We start from the raw sequence: 20,710 nt of genomic DNA on the forward strand, positions 1-20,710 counted from the left end.
ACTTCATTTGCTTACATAGTGTGTTGAGCTTCTCATAATTGCTCTCCTATCGTTGTTGAGCTGCGGCTCCAGCGCTTTGGGCAGCGCAAATTTAGTTACTTAAAACTATCAGCAAAAGTTGCCTCTTTGCCCGTGCCTACTATCCATTGAGCCGCTCAGAACGCATGTCTACTACAGCACTCCTGCTGTGTCTGTGTGTGTGGGTATGTAAATGTGTGTGGAAGGAGCAGTTTTATTTGTTTCGTGACGAAATTTTTAGTCAAGGCGTTGTTTGCCTCTAGCATCGTTTTACTATGACTGGTTAAGCTGAAAAACACAACCAAATCGGGCTGAACATTCTGTTTGGGTCGACTTTGCTGCTGTAACGCTCGTTTTTTTCTCTAATCTATGGTTTACCATTCCAAGCTACGTTTTTCAATGATCATTTCAATGTTATTTCCTTTTTGAACATTCGTCATCTTGAAGCATTCGTGCGTTTCTGTGTATCGTCACTCATTCATTCATATTTCATAATTATATTTAAATACAGGATCTGCTTATCAGCTAGTTACGTATACATTTCATTTTTGTTTTTAGTTTTGTAGTTTTGTAGCCTTATGCAGAAGAGGACGCACATACATACAATCTTACAAATACTCCTTCACCTCACACTGGGTTGTAATAGCAGAAATCGTATGCCACCATTGAACTGAATCAATCCTCACAGCGTTCCACCTTCCACGGTCTACCTCAGCAGCTCATCCACAGGTGCTTTTCATATTTAAATGCCCTCTTGGGGCGATTTATACCTCCATCCAGACTACATTGGCTTGCTTTTCTCTAATTATTAGTTTCTTACCGAAAGTGTTCATTAAATCTACAGTTACGTATTTCCGTCCTAGATATTTGTTTTGGTTCCCTCTCCCCGATCCCTTCCTCAACACCATTGTTACAGTCTATTCCCGTTTCCAAAGGAATCTAAGCAAAGTTGGGTTTTCCCGATATGCGGGAGTTGTTCTGCGAGCGTTTTTGATTAGAATATCGTTCGAGAGTGTGAGATACGCCGTGATCCATTTTGTATTTTAGTTTCTGGTATTTTGCCCGTGCTGTTGCTTTGCAGTAAAGTCAACAAATATAGTTCTAAATAAGTAGACTCAGGGGGCAATGCAATGAGATCAGGAAACCACTGCCAATGTTGGCAATGGTAAAGTGACAAATGAAGGCCTGTTCACGTTTCAAGTAAACCACAATTGTGTGCAATTTCAATACCAACCATTTGCAGCTGTAGTTAATAAGTACATTTTGAAGGTCACAAAAAAAAACAAGTAGAACCAAATAAGGCTCACTAATTCGCTAGGACAACGGATATCTTGTGGCGTGAGGGAAGAGCGAGGGAGAGAGTTTTTGTAAGGAAGTATATCATTTGCTTTAAAGCTGATCATCCCATAGATATTTACATAAAAAGTATTCAAGATGTAGAATCAAATGAAACGAATGTAATATACACTGGATAACAACGCAAGGGATGAACTTAAAGAGCGGTATTACACGGTGGTAGGAGAATGAGGAAAAAAAAGTAAGATAATTGTAGAAAACATTATAACCAAAATAAATAACGAAGCAACATTAAAGAATCATTTCAAAAATTTTCTAGGACCTTTGCTCAAGAGCCGTACCGTTCATGTGGGGGTGATTGTGGTCCAGAGACCAAACCATGGACGATCAAAAACAATTATCTACACACTAAACCATAAGACATTCCCTACTCATGACAAAATAGCACGATTGTCGTGCATATTGTGTAAATTAAAACATTCATCACCGCACTAGTAGTTAAAATAAAGTCAATGGAACGGATACCTCAAAACCTACAGTATAATTTTCAAGCTGGTTAAGGTAAATCTACGGATATTGCAAAGTTTTACATCACAACAGAAAACTGAATTCTGGTTATTAGTTCATAGTTTTTTCTTGTTCCGGCCTTTGCGCACTGGTTTCTCGAGAATTGGAGACGTTTAGCATATATAATTAGAGCTATGATAAGGATTTTAATATTGTTCAACTTTGGCAACATGCGTTGCAAGCTGTACCACTCTGTCGGTAACCCCTTTCGTGCGATGGTTAGGCTTCCACGTCACTTCCTATTTCGAATCTCATGTACGCTTACGCACACACACACATACACACAAAGGTATTTGTAATTTTGATACCGTTTTACCATATTTCCAACGTGCTGCGATTTGGTTTCACTACGTTTAATTTCGATTCAAATTTGTACACTCGTGGCTTTCACGCATTTGATCATCACGTGACTCTACGGTATGTTAGGAGTAAAGTGTATACTTTTCCTTTTATTTGTTTTGTTTTGTTTGTCTCACTTGTTGTATATCTTATGCTCAATCCATTTGCTGTTAAAATGGCCCTATATTACAAAGCACGACACGCTCGTCGGGTGATATTCTCGACGGCAATGTTGCGATGCTGGCAAGCACTCGAAAACCATCAACCCGGAAGCCAGATTCGACAACTGGAAATGGATTTCAATGTATCCTTTGCCAGTCTGTTGGTAAGTATGAAGGATAAAAGATGGGTTTGAAATAAGTTGGAATAATTCTACCGAGTTGTGGCGTAAAGGGGCTTTTTGTTTCTATAGATATATCTCTGGTTGGGTTCACCATATCACTACCACCAGTCACTGCAAATGCCTGAAGCAAAACAAAAATAACAACCGTCATGTAACGCAAACCGGATAATCGAGCCTAGCATTTAGAACAATCTGTAAGCGAAGTGCACGTAGCTCCGCTGTGAAATGCATTCTCAAACCAAACATTCCAAGGACGTGGCTGATGGAGAAAAATATTTGTAGGCTAGAATCCCTGATGTCGAGGATGCGAACCAGAACATTATGTTGTAAAATAAAGTTTGGAAGAAGTGTGAAATCATCGCACGATAGGAAACAGTGGCTTCAAGGCTGCAAACCCGATTGGGATGACAGATAACCTCAAACATACCTGCTTCCTTTGATGACTGAGCACATAATGAATTTCTAATTGCCGTTTCATTCTGTTTTCAGATTCTGTTGGACTTCCCCTTTAGTATAAATAATTACTAGCACTACTGTGATTGGTGTGTTGTTGGTGTAACCCCTAGTTTTGCTCATGTAACGCGGCCGCTGCAGCTGCCGCGGCGGCCGCCTTCTGTGCTTGAGCCTGTTTTTCCTGCTCGTTTAGCTCCTTGATGGCTTGAATTTCCTTCTTTAGCTTCATCCGGCGATTTTGAAACCAAATTTTGATCTGTCGTTCCGTTAGACAAAGGGCGTGCGCCATCTCGATCCGACGTCGGCGCGTAAGGTAGTGGTTGGTGTGGAACTCCTTCTCCAGCTCCAGCGTTTGGTATCGTGTGTAGGTTTGGCGTCCTCTTCGTCGCAATCCGTTGGCACCTGCATGATCAAACGAGAAAAAGAACCAATACATTATGAGGTGTATTAAGCTTTGCTCTTGTATTGCGGTGGTTCAGAAACTGAACATACCATACGCAACACAAATTATATGATTTCAGATGCATATAAGACTACAGAACTATATCGAAATATCAGTAAAGGCACTTCAAGTCCTAGAGACCACATTAGCAAACGTACTGTAAGCCAAAACAACGACTCTTAGATCGTTTATATTATGCAAATTGCGTAATAAATCCTGTAAGTTTGTTAGTAAAACCTGTTATTGAGAGAAAAAGTAACAATGGTAACCAAACTCTGACATTTTAAGGCAACAGTTTATTTTGCTTAGAAGCGGATTGAGTACACACCCTTCGTATCGCTGTTGTTGATCGTAACAAGGAAGTAAACGAAAAGCCTAGTTATAGAAGAAATAAACATAAAAGTAACATAACCAGTCGCTCATGATCAATCTTGGGTGGGAGCGTTGAAGTTTTCCAGTAAGGAAGTCTTCCAGTTTGTATTCATTCGTCACGAGTTTTCGTGGATTTCGTGTCCACCAAATCGACAAAGTTGGAGCCTACAAGAAGAAGGTAAAAATCTGCTTGGCAGCCCAGAGTGGAACAGAATATGTTGAAAATGTTCTTTTAATGCCGACACGACCAGACAAGAGAAACTTTTGAAAACCGCCCTGGGACGCCACAGCCGTACACGAAGCCAGAGGCCATTGAACTGGTGGCGAGATATCTCGGGGACCGCGCGATCATGGGTAGCATGCGATTCGTTTTTATCATCTTCCCGCTATGGCATCGATGCCCATGGTTGCTGGAATATTCAATTGTTTTTTCTTCCCATTTTCGAGGATTGCTGTATTCTTCAGCGATCTGGAGTATTTTTACTCATTCCTTACATTGGCCGTAATGGATGCAGGAGGTAACAGGGTGTATGTTCATTTTACGCCGTTCCTGCAGAGCGGACGATCGGCAAACCTGACATAAACGTAGCGATGAAGTCAAATTATCGCACAAGGAAACTGTAATTACTAACCCCCAAGATGAACGAAGTATTAAAAGAAACTCGACAGCGCAAAGTGAAAAGCAACGAAACCCAAAAATCATCTATAGGTGAAAGGAGAGCCCGCCCAAAACACCGACAATTGGGCTGGGCAGTTCGAAACGAAATCAACCAAAATGACGAAAAACCTGCCAGCTATGCCACGCCACACTGAGCACTGCGCATTGCACTATAATTTTTGTGATTGTTTTTTCGGTCCCTCTTGGTCTCCGTCTGTTCTTTAATAACCCTTTCCGACTCTTCGAATGCGCGATACAAAAACAACGGGTCCGATCGCAGCGGCACCGATGTCGAATATGAGATGCTACACCATTACCTGGGCCTTGTTTTCGCCAAATCAGACCAAGGAAATTAATCTTCGTCATGGGAAAAGCACGAACAGCAGTTTAAATTAAGACTATTCCGTGCGATTCCGTGAGAAAGATAGCTGAAAAGCCGAACGACAGCCGGCTCTATTTCTATGAAGACATATCAGCATCGGCTATCACGGTAAGTTCGCCAGGAAAGAAGGGATGGTTTCGAATTCTAAGCCCAACGACTTTGTTTCCAATTCGGCCGGCTAAATCTTTCCGTCGCACACGTCGTCGAAAAGGTGCGCGAGGGTCCACGGAATCTGAAAGGGATTCCAACATTATAATTAAGAAGCATCCACTAGCAGAAGCAGAACTAGCTTTTCGCTTAGACAAGTCTATTTCGGATGTTTGGCCCCAAAAGCACTTCTCGGTTATTTTGCGCTTTGACAGCATGACAGAGGAACCCGAGATAGATATAGCGATAAATTAAGCTGCCATTTGAGCTATGGGGTTTCTTTGTCGCTGCTACTTCTGAAACAAAGTGGAACGGAACTCGATCACACACGCGCGCACATGGACGGCTCCCCGATGCTTGCGCGGGCTACAAAAAGATCATGGAGTGGGCAAAGATCGACGAAGGGCAAAAACCGATCGCGACTGGTGAGACTGGTGAGACGCACGATCGGGAAAGGACGGAGAATGAAACGAACAGAGATAAGTCCTGCCTGCACCCTGAAACGATTTCCACAGCATCCGTGCCAGAAGTGAACGTGCACGACTCCCCAGAGCGTAGGGAAAGGCGAAACGACGACGAAGAAAGGCATCCGAGGCCTGCTGACAGTGCAGGTCAGAAGAAAAAGAAAACAAAATGGAATCGTCAGCCACCATCATGCGGCTTGTGTTTTCATGAATTCCGATGCTCCTCCTCCTCCCTCACATGTACGGTACATGCGTAAGAAGACGATGAAGGCAAACACACAGAGCAGCGCTGAACTCTCACCAACACCAGCATCCTTTACTGGGGTAAACTGAAAACATGAAGTCGCTGGCGATCGCGTCTGCGCTAATAAATTATTGCACGCAATCAGCAGGCGCATACACACATCTACACACGCTCATGCGTGCACGCTCCGACCGCGAAGTCGCTCATGACCGGCCGGCCAGTTCTCGATAACGAATAACGAGGCAACCGAAGTGCGACTGCTTGCCAATAAATCACCGTTTTGAGATTTATTTATTCGGAATTAAAAACGCATAAAAACATGAGCGGAAAAGCGACAGCGATGATCTTCGTTCTATCTTCAGAGATTGTTTGTAGTGTTTTTTTTTTTTCATTTATAGCTCTTTTTTCAGCCATCGTTGTGAACGACTATTCGTCCGTTGCAATCTATCAGCAGCGGAGCTCGTTCTTCAAGATGCTACGAAACCGTCGTCAAGGTTATGGTTTTAGTATGAATAGATTTTGAACATACTTGTAATGAAAAAAAATAATCATCCTTGCTGGTAAGATGGCCAATATGTAAATGCTAAAAAAGGCCATTATCGTAGAAATATATAGCTGTAGGAACAATCGTTTCATACAATACTGTAACGATAAATGTTGATCGAAAATAGCATATTGAACAAATTCCCTGGTAAAAATCAATCCTTACAATCTTTACTTAGTTTCTTTTCAAGTCAATAAAAAGCAGGTTTTTCAGTTAAATATTTCATATACCATATATCGAAAGCCATAGTTAAATATTATTTTCCGAAAGCCATAGTTAAATATTATTTTATTAATACACGAATTTTCCCCATAGTCTTGTATAGTAATCACCAAAACATGTTTAATGTACAGCATTGTTTTATTGAAACACGTTCTTAGTGAATTGCTGGTCGGTAATATTTCGGTAACCATATTTGAACAATTTCTCATTTTTTCTTCGTACCCCATAAATCCATACGGCGCTCTGAGAGGTGTCACGCTCCATATTTTAAAAACATCCAACACCGGAGTGCTATGCTGTATCCTACAAACACACACATATCCTGTGTAGGTAAATAATTAGGGATCAAGAGACATGTTTTCTTTCGCAGGATGGCAGCTGCAGACAAATCGTTGGAAAGCTTGTCTAATTTAGTTCAGTCCGCAGCCTTTTCATTTTCTTGCCGCTCATTAAAGAAAATTGTCTTTCTTGAGTCAGTTTTTTTTTCAGACAAAGGACGCTATCTTATTCTAAGTTCCGTTTCAAATAGCACTAAAACGCCATCTTTCCTTTGTTTTGCCACTCGTCTGAGTTCGATATATTTCGTTCTTTTTCATAAATCTTTCGACGATTTAGGTTTATGTTGTTATCAACGAGCTCTAAACTTCACAAATTATTCACACTCATAATTTATTCACCGAAGAGACTCCGCCATCAATGTTTCACATTGGTAGCTGATTGTGCCAACGGTCCCAAAACTGTTAAAGAGTGCATCTTATCTTAATTAATGGTTCAAATATATCGAAACTAGCCGTATGTCGAATGGCATTCGTTATGTTACACGTTCAGCTGCATTTAAATTGTTGTTAATCAAATTGTTGGAGCTAGAATGCCGATGGCTTTTATGAAAATTTGGAGGACTGATAAGTTTGGCCTGCATTGAATGTAAAAGCTTCTTGTTGAAAAATTAATACAAAAAACATTCCAATTTGCCAAACATCTAAATGTACGCTAGACGTGACGAGTCTGATGGTTTTGTTGAATACTCCGTACAACTAGTACAAAACTAGCAGCGGTTTCAAGCTATGCTACTAATACCTTAACTAGCAAGCAGTAAACAGCAAGTGCTAGTTTAACAATATGGGCTCAAGGCTCACAATTTCACATGAACGTTTGCCGTTTTTTATTTCAGAAAACATGCCCTATTGCGGACACTTCCTCTTGAACTGCAATCTATGACGTACTGCGTCTTAAGCGAACAACCTCTTCTAAGTTATTTCCACGGAGCGTACTGCTTTTCTCAGTTTCATCAAGAACTGAAAGCACTACGTTTTAAGTGTGGTTTCTCAACAAACTTCAGTTTATCGAAGAGAGGAAAAACTGGACGATCCGGTTTCGGGGTGGTGGATTGCCAAGGAATGAAGAACACCAGTATCGCGATGTTGTTGCAACAAAACAAGAGCAAACAGCAACCAAGAACTTCCCGAGAATTCCGGCCGTACAAACAGCGAAGAAAACACAGAGTACAGTGAACGATGCACTGAAAAAAGTCACCAGGAAAAAGAAAATGAAGCATCGAAAGCTACAAACAACAGACACGCGGGCCTTTTCATGATATATTTCTCTTATTTTAACAGATGAAAAATAAGACAAAAATCCCAGCGGGCCCAAGCCAGCGCCGGGTCTCAACCCGAACTAGAGCTCTTAGAGACACACTGCTAGTAGAAGCTTGTACAAACTATCCTGCAGCGGTGGTAGGGTAGATTTGGGGGTGGAGAAACACGGATACATCGGAAACATGTTATTGAAAATGCTTGTTATCTTTCTTCTTTGCAGAGATGTCCTTGTTACTGGTCAGCCCTGCTCTGTGTAGTGTTGCTCGCTGCATGCAAGCTATAGAAACAACATCAAGCCAGACTAACCAGCTGAACGTTGTGCAGAGAAACAATATCTCTATTCCTCGTGACGTTGTTGAATGAATCGTGTTTCCCGATGTTCATGCATGTGAAAACCAACCGCTACCAACCAACTCGTGATGACGATCTTAAACGGTGTGCACCACCACGGAACGATTCATAGTCGTGCTGTTTTAACGTTGAAAAGTGCAATCGCTATATAAGGGCATTGCGTGATTTAGCTGCATCGGATAGAAGGGAAATAAATACGGCTTCTGCAAACGAACATAATGCCAAATTTTGCACATACCAATGAGCGACAACATCGCTGAATAGCTAACCTCATATTCCAGATGAGCTTCCCTCAGTCCCTCTCTCTCTCTCTCTCTCTCTCTCTCTCTCTCTCTCTCTCTTTCTTTTATTCTTTTGCTTGACTGAAGGATAATTTAACCTATTGATACATTAATGTAAGTTCACATGTTGACGCTGTTACGACTGTCGTAAACTGAATAAACGCCAACAGTTACCAGCAGGTCGGGTGCAACAGCAATGACAACACGCTAAACGTGTCCGTTTGTAGAGGTAAAAAGTTTTAATTACTTTTTGATAGCACATAAACCATTCACATATGATATTAATAGCACAGCTATGCTCGGGCATGTGTCGGAAAACCGTGGCACATAACATTAAACTGGGGTTCCGCATAACGAGCATAGCCGCGCATCCATAATAAGCGCATTAATTTCTTATAATAAATCGTTAAAATCATACACCTTTTGCTTTGAAGACCGTTTTTTAAACAATTTTCTCTCTTTATCATGTCTTTTATAAAGAGCTCAACGCCGTTAATATTGTACCCACGATAAGTTCAATACAACGAACAATTGCCTCAACACTCATAGACAATAGTCGATATGCTAATAGACAATTTTTAAACTACAACTGTAAACTTTTTCATCTAATCTATCGAGCTAATGTTGGCTAGCTTGAACATTAGCATATATTTTATATGTATATGTATACCGGTATATGTACACCGAAGTAAGATGCCAGAACAGACTATCTAACCATGGTGTTAGAAAAGCTGTGACCAATATTTCGCAGGCTTTTGGCCCGTTCTTCGGCATCGCAAAAGAAAAGAATCATGGTTGAAACATTTATCAAACGTCCCCGGTAGCGATATTATTTAAGGCATGGCTGTAAATTTATTTTCGCCTTCGTCGGCGTATGATACTTTTTTCGTGTAGGGCCAAAAACGCCTTTTTAGAGCCTTTTGCTCGCCCCAATACAAACGGAACATAACGAACATTCGCGCAGCCGCTTTTCGGCCCGTCCGCGTACCCAGTAGCAGCCGCATTGGTTTCCGTACAAGCAGAGGAACGCACAGGGTCAATAAACTACTGCAAACGCTGCTGTTCTGCAGAAACTGATAAAATGAAGGAAAATCCTCGGGCTGCTATCGCGACGTTACTCTTCGCTGTTCCGAAATCTGCCGCAAGCATCGAAGAGCACGTGGCATGCTAGCTGGTGAGTTATGGACAATTTCTGCTAGTTCAAGCTAACTAGGGTAGCGCGACAGCCATGACGCGATATTGCCACCCCATTCTAGCATGCAAGGAACTTTTGGAATGACGAACGAGAGCGAGAGAGAATTTAATTCTGTGGGGACTGATACCTTATTCCGAAGTTAAGATTTATGAAGGAGTGCCTAGACTCAACTCTATCTTGCGGACACCCTCGTCTTTTCTTCATTTTCGTCCCACTGGACAAGGTGCGACAAAACGAGGAGTTACGAAACCATCTCTTGCCAGCGACAATTAGACGGCTTGCCGCCTAAAAGCCTGCTCAAAACTCCCTATCCCAAGTCTCCTGCCTATCGAGAAAACAATACACCCATAACTCTCACCGTTTCGTTTGCTCTCCAGGGAAATCATGGGCGAATCCTTCTTTGCTAGCAGTGTATTTATTCTCGTAACCACCAGTGAGTTATTTTTCTTCTCTACAACAGCCGCCCACGCATAGGTTCACGTGCGAATCAATCAGAGGTTTTAACGGTAAAACATATTCCGAAAAGGCTACGATTGCAGCTGGTTGTGATGAGTGTGAGCAATGGTACTATGTTATTTTTTGGATTTTTTCGATCACGAATATTGCAAAATTAACAAGTGCAAAACGTTCATACAACAAAGCTCGGTTTTGTGTCAATAAAAATTAGACCTTTCCAAATCTGCAGAGAATGCTATATACGTTCAACTGATACGATTGATCTTCTTCTTTAGGTCGGATGGCGATAGAGGCTATGTATCTAACAAGCAACGCTACTAATAATATCGTCCATAAGACCACAGCTGGCCAATGTTACCGCACATACTAGGCAACAGGAAACAAGAAAAGGGATGGTATAATTTACAGGGGTCTTGTTAAAACATGATTTACGATTCTTTTCTTGCTTTTGGGTCGCTTGTCTTTCCATCTGCGAACTGAGCCAAAAACAGGACGGAGGATGGGCAGAGAGGTCATGTTTCATGAATGAAAATGGTTTCATATCGCAAACGAACTCTAAATCTTGAGGGAGCGCAAGAGAAAGTAGAACGAATGAAGTTGATCCCGCCCACTCAAAACGGATGAGTCGCAAGGATGACGTATCCAAAACAAAATCTGCTACAAATTGTGTAAATCTTCGGCAAACACGACACTACAACTTTTGCAGGACGTAAGCAGCTTCAGGATATAGCTCAAATCCATACTGAGCTAGGCTTTTAAAACAATACGCTGTTGCCGGCAGCTACACAAATTCTTGCATCAAATTTTTGTTTGCGATAATTATTTTTCCGTCTCACTATCCTGTGTAATATTTATCATGTGCCTTATATATTCATCTATGTAAAATGTATGTTAATTCTTTGGCTTAAACTTAACTATGCAGTTATAAGAAATAAAGAGAAATCACTACAATACAAGTATTGAAGGACAGAATGGACGTCGCCGTCATCAAAGCCGCATCAAAGGATTTGTAAGTGCTTGAACAATAATTTTTGCACGAGTTGTTTCAATTAACACAACATTTTTATTTTGTTTTTAAACATAAAAATGTTAAGCGCGAATCTTAATATTCGAATATTAGTGTAATTTTATGTTTGGCACAAAGTTGAATTGAACATTTCATCGTATTTAACCCCGATAAAGTGCACAACCTTTCTAACAGATTAAAAAATCATCCAATCAGAATTATCTCACGGATTTTTGTCTCTTACCCCCATTCCTCGGGATGGGCATGCTCAAATGCACTCCAGGCAACATAAAAAAGATACAAAAACAGTATAGCTTGATGCAGATAGTGCTAGCAGGAATAAAGCGAACAAAAGTGCACGAGTTGGAAGTTATAGTTTTAAGCAGGTCTCGAAGCCAATTAACAAAGGCTCATGCCAACACACCACCGGTAACTACATGAGCAACCCCTGAAGATGATTGGAACTATAGTGCCATGTTGTTGCAAGCTGTGCATTGTGAATGGTCAACGTATCGCTTCGAAGAAAACGGTCAGAAAGCAACACAACGGCAGCACCTATGAAATATGCCCAATTATGCACATTAAAATGTAGCAGTGCAAAAACACTGCATCATGTACAATTTAACGAGATCGAGATGCATAGATAACTATGCCGCACGACTTCAACTCCGTTACTCTCCTACCAATAATCGAACCGAAGCGACTGAGCAACAATACTTACAATGGCACTGCTACCACTTGGGAGCATTCAAAGCGCCCTCGATTGAGTTTGCCGGTAATGGTGACGACGGTGGTTCTAATGCACACTACAGTAGCATTTAATTGACCGCAAGGCCTAGGAATGTCATGCTAATGTTGCCCTTACACAACCCCTCTGGTGGTGCCCTCGGTTCCCTCGAACCGGCGGTTCAATTAGGTCTTAGAAATAGCTACCAAGCCATGAAAGCAAGACAAGAGAGTTTTCTATTTCACTACTAGACTACCATCCCACCATTTTCAGCTGCACAGTAGGATTGATGCCTTATATTGAACGCCTCTCAGAGCAACGTAACGTCACTATATAACGTACGCCGAACATGAACGGCTACGCTACGGCGCTGCCGATGATGATCTCGATGTTTGTTCTGGTGTAATACTGTATCGAAACCCATTTATTATCGATCGAACATTGTTTAATTTAATCCGATACTATAAAATATGCGTCCATTACGTAATATTCCGGGCAAAGTACATAAATAAGGACCGGAGAAATAATGGAACCTTGCAGAGGCGAGTGGAAGGATACGACCGAAGCGCTGATGAAGGTTCGCAAGCGCCATAACTTAGCACCGGGTCGATACACCTTCACTGAGTAGACACTGAATCCAATTTTGTGCAGCGAGGGTAAACAAACGCACGTGCACCGGAGGCACTGGACACTTTCCGTAGAACCTGCAATTGGGTGGAAAGTCGGATTGATCCTAGTACATAACTCACATAACCCTATGGTCAATTAATAAACCATCAAACACCATAAATCAAAATGGATTCCCTATATTTCATGCTTCTACCATGCTATGAATCTACCGCTGTCGGCAATGCTGACGACAAAATACGCAATACGCAAACAATTCGCACGCAGCATCGCATTGCGCGACCATCGGGAGCAGTTAGTGTCCATTTGAAATAGGACCGGCATCGGTGCCAAGAGCTCGAGACCATTCATTTAAATCAATCTCCTCCTTTTCGCATCAGTCCATTTCAGTTTCCACGTGTACGCATCGTTACGTTACGGAGGCGGCCAACAACGGCGACTGCTAGGTGACGACCCGATGGAAATCTATCAATGTTGGTTCGCAACGAACGAGGGAAGGAAATCTGTCAAGTCCTCGTCTGGATGCGTCTACCCCAACGCCAAAGGGTTCAAGTGGCCGTAATGAAGTGTTTATAATAGTGAATATGATGAACTTCTTTTTTATGCTTTTCCATCTTGCTTCAGACATTTTCAGCCAATTGTTTCACAGGAACGTAGACTTGGTTGCCTCTGATAAAACAGCCTTTAATCAAAATCATAAATCTTGAAAAACCTCTGGCTAATGCTATCATAAATTCTATGCTGCAGAGCATACTGGCCTTGCCTCACCAACCCATTGAAGCGTATTGCTCATATATTGTCCTTGATAGTGGTGTTGTTGATGATCATGATGTCGATGATGTTGATGATAATACTGAAATCAAAACTACTCTAATTCCTTCTTCAGAAGCGTTCCGATACAGAAACTCATAAACAATAGACGCCTACCTGATCGCACGAGCTGGAAGCGTTGATAATCATAATCATAGTAATCTAGAACCAAGATCTTAATTCGATGTTCCTTCACTCGATGACCCTAGACCGACCAGAGCGAATAGATTTGAAACGATCGCTGATCAGCTTCATCGTGATCTCTAGATCGAAGCTTTTTCGCCTTTCACCTTAAATAGACTTATGACTTCGCTTGAGCATCACTAAAAAGCTCAATTCAAAGAAATATTTCTTGATTAAAAAGTCAACAGAAGAAAAAAAACGTTACATGACTATTGATAGATAGAACATTTAATTCAAAACAATTGTATGGTACATAGAAAAATCAAAGAAAATAATACTCACTAGTACGAATCCAAGAGTCATTTCAATTAACCGTCTTAAAGAGTATAAAAAGCACCAAAGTATTTCTAAAACATCACATAAGATGTGGACTTGTGTCGTTCTAAATCAAATTTTAGATTAGTTGGTTTATTCGTTTACTATTATTCAAGTAAGTTGCCTAGCATACATAGCTATTTTTTGTCTTTCGAGCTATTTGCACCAAAAAGCACGAAAAACGTTAGCTGTGCTAATGCTGTTGCAGAAAGTTTATTGCAAACTACGAATGCGCTGTAATCGAAATGCTGCGCTTCACAATGAAGCATTGAAAATCCGTTAAAGTTTCATTCGCCTGATACCATCGCTGAACTCTTTCACACACTTCAGCGAACAGAAGTCAGCTTCGTTAGTAGACTATCTCAACACATCCCGATCGCAACATCACACGCCTGAAGTATGTTACGCCCCTAGTGCAAAGTAGCAATACAATCTAAAGGTGCTTCTCATACGATTTAGTGCCGAGAAATACTTTTAATTGAATTTCGCCTAGCTATGCATTCTGTGCTATGTGATCTGGAGTAAACATTCGTTAGTTTGAGGTTTGATCCTTGAGTAACAAGAAAAAACTCAAAAAAAATATTTCTCTAGACACTTCTCTTTTCTATGTATCCTCAAAGCATTGTCGTCGTTCTGTTTTTTGTGGATCAAACGGTTTTATGGATCAAAGATCATACAGAAACACATTGCACAAACAATGAGATCGTAAACTATGGCTCAATAATCTACCTTGTACCACACTGTTCATGGTGACATAAAAGGGGGATAAACTTGTTTGTGCAGCGATAGTAGCATATGAACTGCATATGAACCTTCTACATTTTATTTACTAAAGGTTTGACGATCAGAGCAGGAGACTGTGATTGAAAATTTCTTTATGTGTCTATGTTTCATAAAAGGTTTTGAGCTTTATTTGAACATGTACATTCGAGCTAGCAACAAAATATTATCGCTGCAAATATAGAACAAAACAATATGACACAATGAAACAGTAAAGTTTGATTGATAGATAAAAAACGAACTGAAGAATTAAAAAACAGCGTAACACAGTGTGTCCATTTGCAACTATTGTTATGCTACCACGCTATATACCGTGCTTTTCTATTTTTCTTATTGTTTTTAAATCTATGATATTGTCTCACATTTACGGCTACAATTTTTGAATCCGCAACCATTAGCATGCACGAAAAGTGAAGATCTTTTAAAACTATGTTTACTTTCTCTGGAAGTTAAACAGAAAGATCAACAAACACGTTTTGATGTTTAGTATGGCTAACCCGTACATCGTGCGTAAACCGTGAGAAAGAGCGATGGAGGTCTGTCGGTAATCATCAAAGCTAAACACATCCAAACTTCACACATGTTCGCTGGCTTACCTCATAATCATTATTCTTGCCACGAAAAAATCCACAATCACGAATTTCAAATTATAGCAGCGCTCCCAACAAAGCTGGAATTCGATACCAAAAGAAAAAAACGGAAACTCTGCCATAGAAGACAATCTAATAATAGAGAAAACTGATGCATGGAAAGTTTTGAAATAGATTCAAAATTTTTGAAATCTTTCAATTAACTTCTTTTGGTACGCGTTGAGCTGCTGCATCAGAACATGATTGCAACAACGGGAGAATTGCAAATTGTTTGCGCATATATGAATTTGTAATAGTTTTGGAGATTCAATTTCAACTCATTATCAATCTATTGATATAGTAATGATTTAGAACGATGTCGAGAGAAGTAATTTTACGCAGTATCTAATATGTAAAAGTGAGAACATAAAATAGATTTTATACGCATATATACAATAAAAATACAATAAAAAATGAAGCAGTTAAAAATTACAAACAATAGACAATATACAACATTTTAAATGAATCCTTTTGCACACACAATATCAATGGTGACTCTAAAGAAAATCTTGCCATTGTTCATTGCAAATAAATGAAAGTTATAGAAAACTTTATTCAGCTAGTTTATTTCTCTGTATCAACTGCTATATCTTAACACAATTTCTGCCTCATCGTTACGGTTCGCATGTATTTATGGAGCACACACAGTTTGATCGCAAGTGCATGCAACCACGGTAGGCTATTATGTCTCCAGCTAGATATTTGTAAGGATTTGTATGTGTATTTGAAACACACAAAAAAAACAACTCGAACCGGAAACGAGATTGTAACGTTACGCTTCTGATAGGCAGTCGGGAAAAATGTGAGGGAGTTCAGAATGGCGTGAAAGCCATACATTAGAGAAGGATCTATAGGGTGTTTTAGGAACCAATAAAGGAGAGAGGAAATTACAGAGCAACAGAAACGAAAACGGACAAGGGCTGGCTAGGCCAGGGAGGTCGTAAACACAGGGGAAAAGAACCTGTTTCATGTTCGTTGCTCGTCCTTCCAAATCGAACAGAGTATGCGCCAAAGGTAGAGCGGCCATTGGCGGTGAAAGTGAGTGCCAGTTGAGCCACAATGTGCTGCAGGATTTATAGCCTCTATAGACAATTTATGGTTTATTTTCGAAAAACAACATCAACGCAATGAAGGATAAAATAAACATAGAAAAGCCTTTGCTGAAGTCTAGAATCAATGCGAATGTCGTGGAGCCTGTAGTCAGGAGCGCATCCCAGGGTAGAAGGCTCTTCCTCTTATAACAATCTATGATAACGCTTGTACGATAGGCATGTTATTTGTGGTTTGGCACCACCGGAATGCAACGTTTATAAAATTTGTAGATGTTCAGAAACACTTGCCAATACCTATGTAAAAATTGTGACCGATGTCTTTCAAATTTACAAGAATATAACAGCTGTAAAATATCAGCATCATTTAGTCTGCATATGACTTTTTTTCAATTATTCGCAAACGCTATGTTTACATGCTAAATTTAAACAATATTTAAAACATGAATAAACTTGAATGTGTATCAGCAAACGTTCGATTAATGTTCGGTTTGGTTACTAGTACAAAAAATGTTAACGAAATGCTAGCACGGCATCCTTACTGGTTTGGTTATTTTTAGGAACCAACCCAAACGAAAACTTTACTTGAAAACTACTCCTTTCGGCCATCTTTTATATATGTCGCCTCAGCATTGCGCAGAACAGATGGTGCCGAATTCTTCTTCGTTCGTTTTATCATTGTGATTGTGACTCCGACCCTTTGCTCTTCCGCTCGTGTTTCAAGTACCGCAGGATGGCGAGAAGCAGAGCTGAGCACACTGAACTGGCAATAGGGGAAGGCTTTAGATTTATTGCCCCAAATTAATCACCTTTTTAATTGGATCCGCTTCCTAACAACCGGCGCAAACGCAAAGAAGTGCGTGTGTACAGCGCGTCGAGCTTTTCATAATGCAATGTGCTTCTATTAAATTCCGTATAAATATATAGTAAAAGGCTTACTTTTATCCCAACATTGCACAGTATTTCGTAAAACTAAGCATTTTTCTTTTAGGAATGTACCAAAGAAAACTTAAATGACATACGAAAATATTTCAATGCTCAAGAAACAATGTTAATGCTTTATAAATAAACAGGACTAACCTGACCTTTTTGAATTATGATTATAAAGTAACAAAAATCAACCATGTTTTGATGCCATCTTTATTTCATAATAGTTTTAAAATAGTATGTGACTAACGAAACGGGACGTTCTAAAATTGATATTATGATATCGTGCGATATTTTTTAATGTTTGCTTAAAAAAAGTCACACACAATAATGCATTGTATAATTTCCAACATATTAGAATGCTTTCTAGAAATTTTACTACAATACCATTGTTCTTGAACCAAATACGACGAAGTTAGTGTCTTCTAACTACTATCATTTAATACACCATACATAATACTTCAAATTCCGCCAAGCATGAAAGAGATGCGCTTATTCAATCGATTTTGAAACTGTCAAAACTCAGCATAGCTCACAATAGTCTAGACATCAGCGAAATTCTGGTTTTCACGGAACGATCAATGTAGTATAGGATTTCGGGGATTAAAATTGCATTTCCTATCGTGCCATTCAGTTCCACAACCTTAGGAATGGAAAGCAGTTTTGTCTCGTGAAACTTTGATAGATATAGTGCAAAACGAACACTCCTGATTTATAATGTATCCTTTTTTATGTTTGTCACCAGAGTTCCTTTTTCAGGATTGCACGCTTTGTGTATCTACAACCCATGTGCGAACAGTATATGTTAGCTATGAAAACCTTCATAGTAAAGAAACTACTATATAGAGCTTGGCATATGTGCACATGTGCATATAGTACATCCAAGCCATTAACTGTAGAAGGCTGCGACAATCGTCGACAAACTATTGAATTTGGAAACAGTCATGTCTTGTGAGACAATTTATGTTGACAATCATGCATGAAATTGTGAATAGTACGAGTGAAAAAAATGCGGTATTCACTTCTTTTGTTCACAAGTCTACAATGCAGTGTGAAATGAAACTATTGTCATTCGTGCTAAAATAAATGTAAACCAACACGAATGAAAAATGAATACCGGAAATAAAATCAGCTTTTTCTAAAGATGTCTACTCAAGCCTACCTTAGCAAGGTTTGCATCAACCAAGCAGCCACGTTATGAAATGCCAAGAATTTCTTCAACAAAGATCACTGCACCAAACATATATCGTTCATGATAACCATCCGCTTTGACTGAAACTACCAAATCACAACACTATCATGCGTCCGACAATGTGAGACTTAGATAATAAAATTGTTGAATCGTAAATCTCGTTTTCATTATGCTTAACAAAACTTAATTATGTCACTTGATATGTTGGCAAGGCGCGACCACAGCAACGATGCGCTTCATCTCTCTCATGCAGTCGCATAAAGAAACACGTTGTGAGGAAACGGAAGTGCCGTTGCTCTATCTACGCTTAATCTCTGGTTGTTTGCGCACGGCTACGAGACTGGGCTTGGACGGCGCTATACGTGGTAGCTCACAGCAACTGCAAGAACCGTACATTGTGCTCTCATGACACGAGAATAAGGTTGCTCATGTGCGAAAAATCGAACATATATTATTCTGTAAAACAAAGAAACCTGAAACAACTTGATAAAGTTCACTATCCTTCTAGTCCTATCAGAAAGACACAAAATGGTAACTGGCCGTACTTGGATGCTAAAGCAAGCGTGTGTGTTTTCTTCTATGTAAACGCCTAAACCACACTGCCAAATTTTTCGGCATTAGCATACAGCAATTATTTATAATACTACACCATTACACGTTGCATCATTGTACCTCTAGAGAAACTACAATTATGACTTTTGGATCTTAATGCAAAACCAGGTATAGTTACTTCGACTTTTTACCAGGCACGTTTTAGGTCGATCACAATATTTGTCGTTAGCTTTCAGAACAGCTATACAACAAAAGTGATATAATTCGTAGGTAAATTCCGTTAACCAGCTTGTACAAGCATGTGTTTAGAAATGTGCGCTCGTGTGAGAGTAACACATTTTCAACCATTGTGTGAAGCATTCTCAAGCATTCTAAAGAAGGAAGTTCGAGCTGATCAGGGGAGCAAAAGTTTCTCAAGGATTTAACCTGGGCGAAGGATTTGCGCCTCAGGAGAATTTATGACCGAGTCCTGTGTAAAAAGCTGTGATCTGTTAAATGAAAATATTCAGGGCTTAATGAGGACTGACCCCAACTCCGGTTGTGCTCTCATTTCAACTCCCGTTCTGCTCCGTTCAGGATCGTTTGATGTGTGTGTAGGGCCTACCGTTCCTTTTTCCTTGCCAGTATTTAAGCAAGACCAAGCTGGCTGAAGGTACGATATGGTGAATCTGAACATGTACAGAGCTTTAGTAGAAAAGTTTTACTTTTCTGTGACAGAAGGCCAAACACTGTTCCATGCCGTGCAAAGCTCACAAAAGCCGCAACATTTGGCAACCTAGGAGAGCGCCATCCGATATGAGAGCACAAATCAAAAGTCATTATAGAACTTCGAGAAAGTTGTGGTGTGTTTATCTTTTTGCTTTGCTCTCAAAGACATAGAACCTTGCTCAGGGTTCTATGGATGGCACAGAAGACATACCGTTCATACAACATGCTCTAAAGCGGAGAAAATCGAATCAAGAGGCATACCTATACCTATTCCCAACCTAGGTATTACGATCCAAACTATCGTTATTTCCATCCGTTGATTTATGAAAACCTTAAAACATGCCTTGAATTCAATTCATTTATGCTCCCACCAGCAGATGACACCGTAGTACAAACCGCCCTCCAGGGCTGCACAAGATTCGCCAGTCCGTTTTCAGTAACGAACGGAATGTAACGTACAGCTCTTAGCTCTTGTCAGTTCATTTGCTTTTGGCTCTTGATGATTAACATCATCTGCTAGGGATCTTCTTTGCAGCCCCTTTTATACAGGATACGGAATGATCTCTATTATTCCGCTGCACGGAGAAATTGTACGGCTTTAGTAGAGATCAGATTCAACGTATATGAGAAATGTAGACCTCGTGAAAATGTCTGATGTCGGAGAAATAAGTTTTCTCGTTTTGCTCTTTTTCTGTCCTTGCATAATTCTCTCCAATGCTATGAATCTTGCCTGAAACGATTGAACTACCTCGTGTTCGTCCATTCTTCATCCGAACAGAATTTCATTATCGTATGTTTTATTTTATCGCACAACTCACAGACGTCCTAGCGTATCC

The 20,710-nt window shown here is 40.1% G+C and overlaps 1 protein-coding gene across 1 annotated transcript in view; it reads right to left on the reverse strand.

Annotated features, from left to right (window-relative positions):
* Window positions 1-3,125: 3,125 nt before the first annotated feature.
* The window catches only part of LOC128720050 (homeotic protein ultrabithorax-like), a 60,177-nt gene continuing 42,592 nt past the window's right edge, over window positions 3,126-20,710 (reverse strand). The window contains exon 3 of the mRNA XM_053813696.1: window positions 3,126-3,418. Coding sequence (XP_053669671.1) covers window positions 3,126-3,418 — 293 coding nt within the window. The remainder of the gene's footprint in view (window positions 3,419-20,710) is intronic.

The sequence above is a fragment of the Anopheles nili genome, chromosome 2 (assembly GCF_943737925.1).
Source record: "Anopheles nili chromosome 2, idAnoNiliSN_F5_01, whole genome shotgun sequence".
Lineage (NCBI taxonomy): Eukaryota > Metazoa > Arthropoda > Insecta > Diptera > Culicidae > Anopheles > Anopheles nili.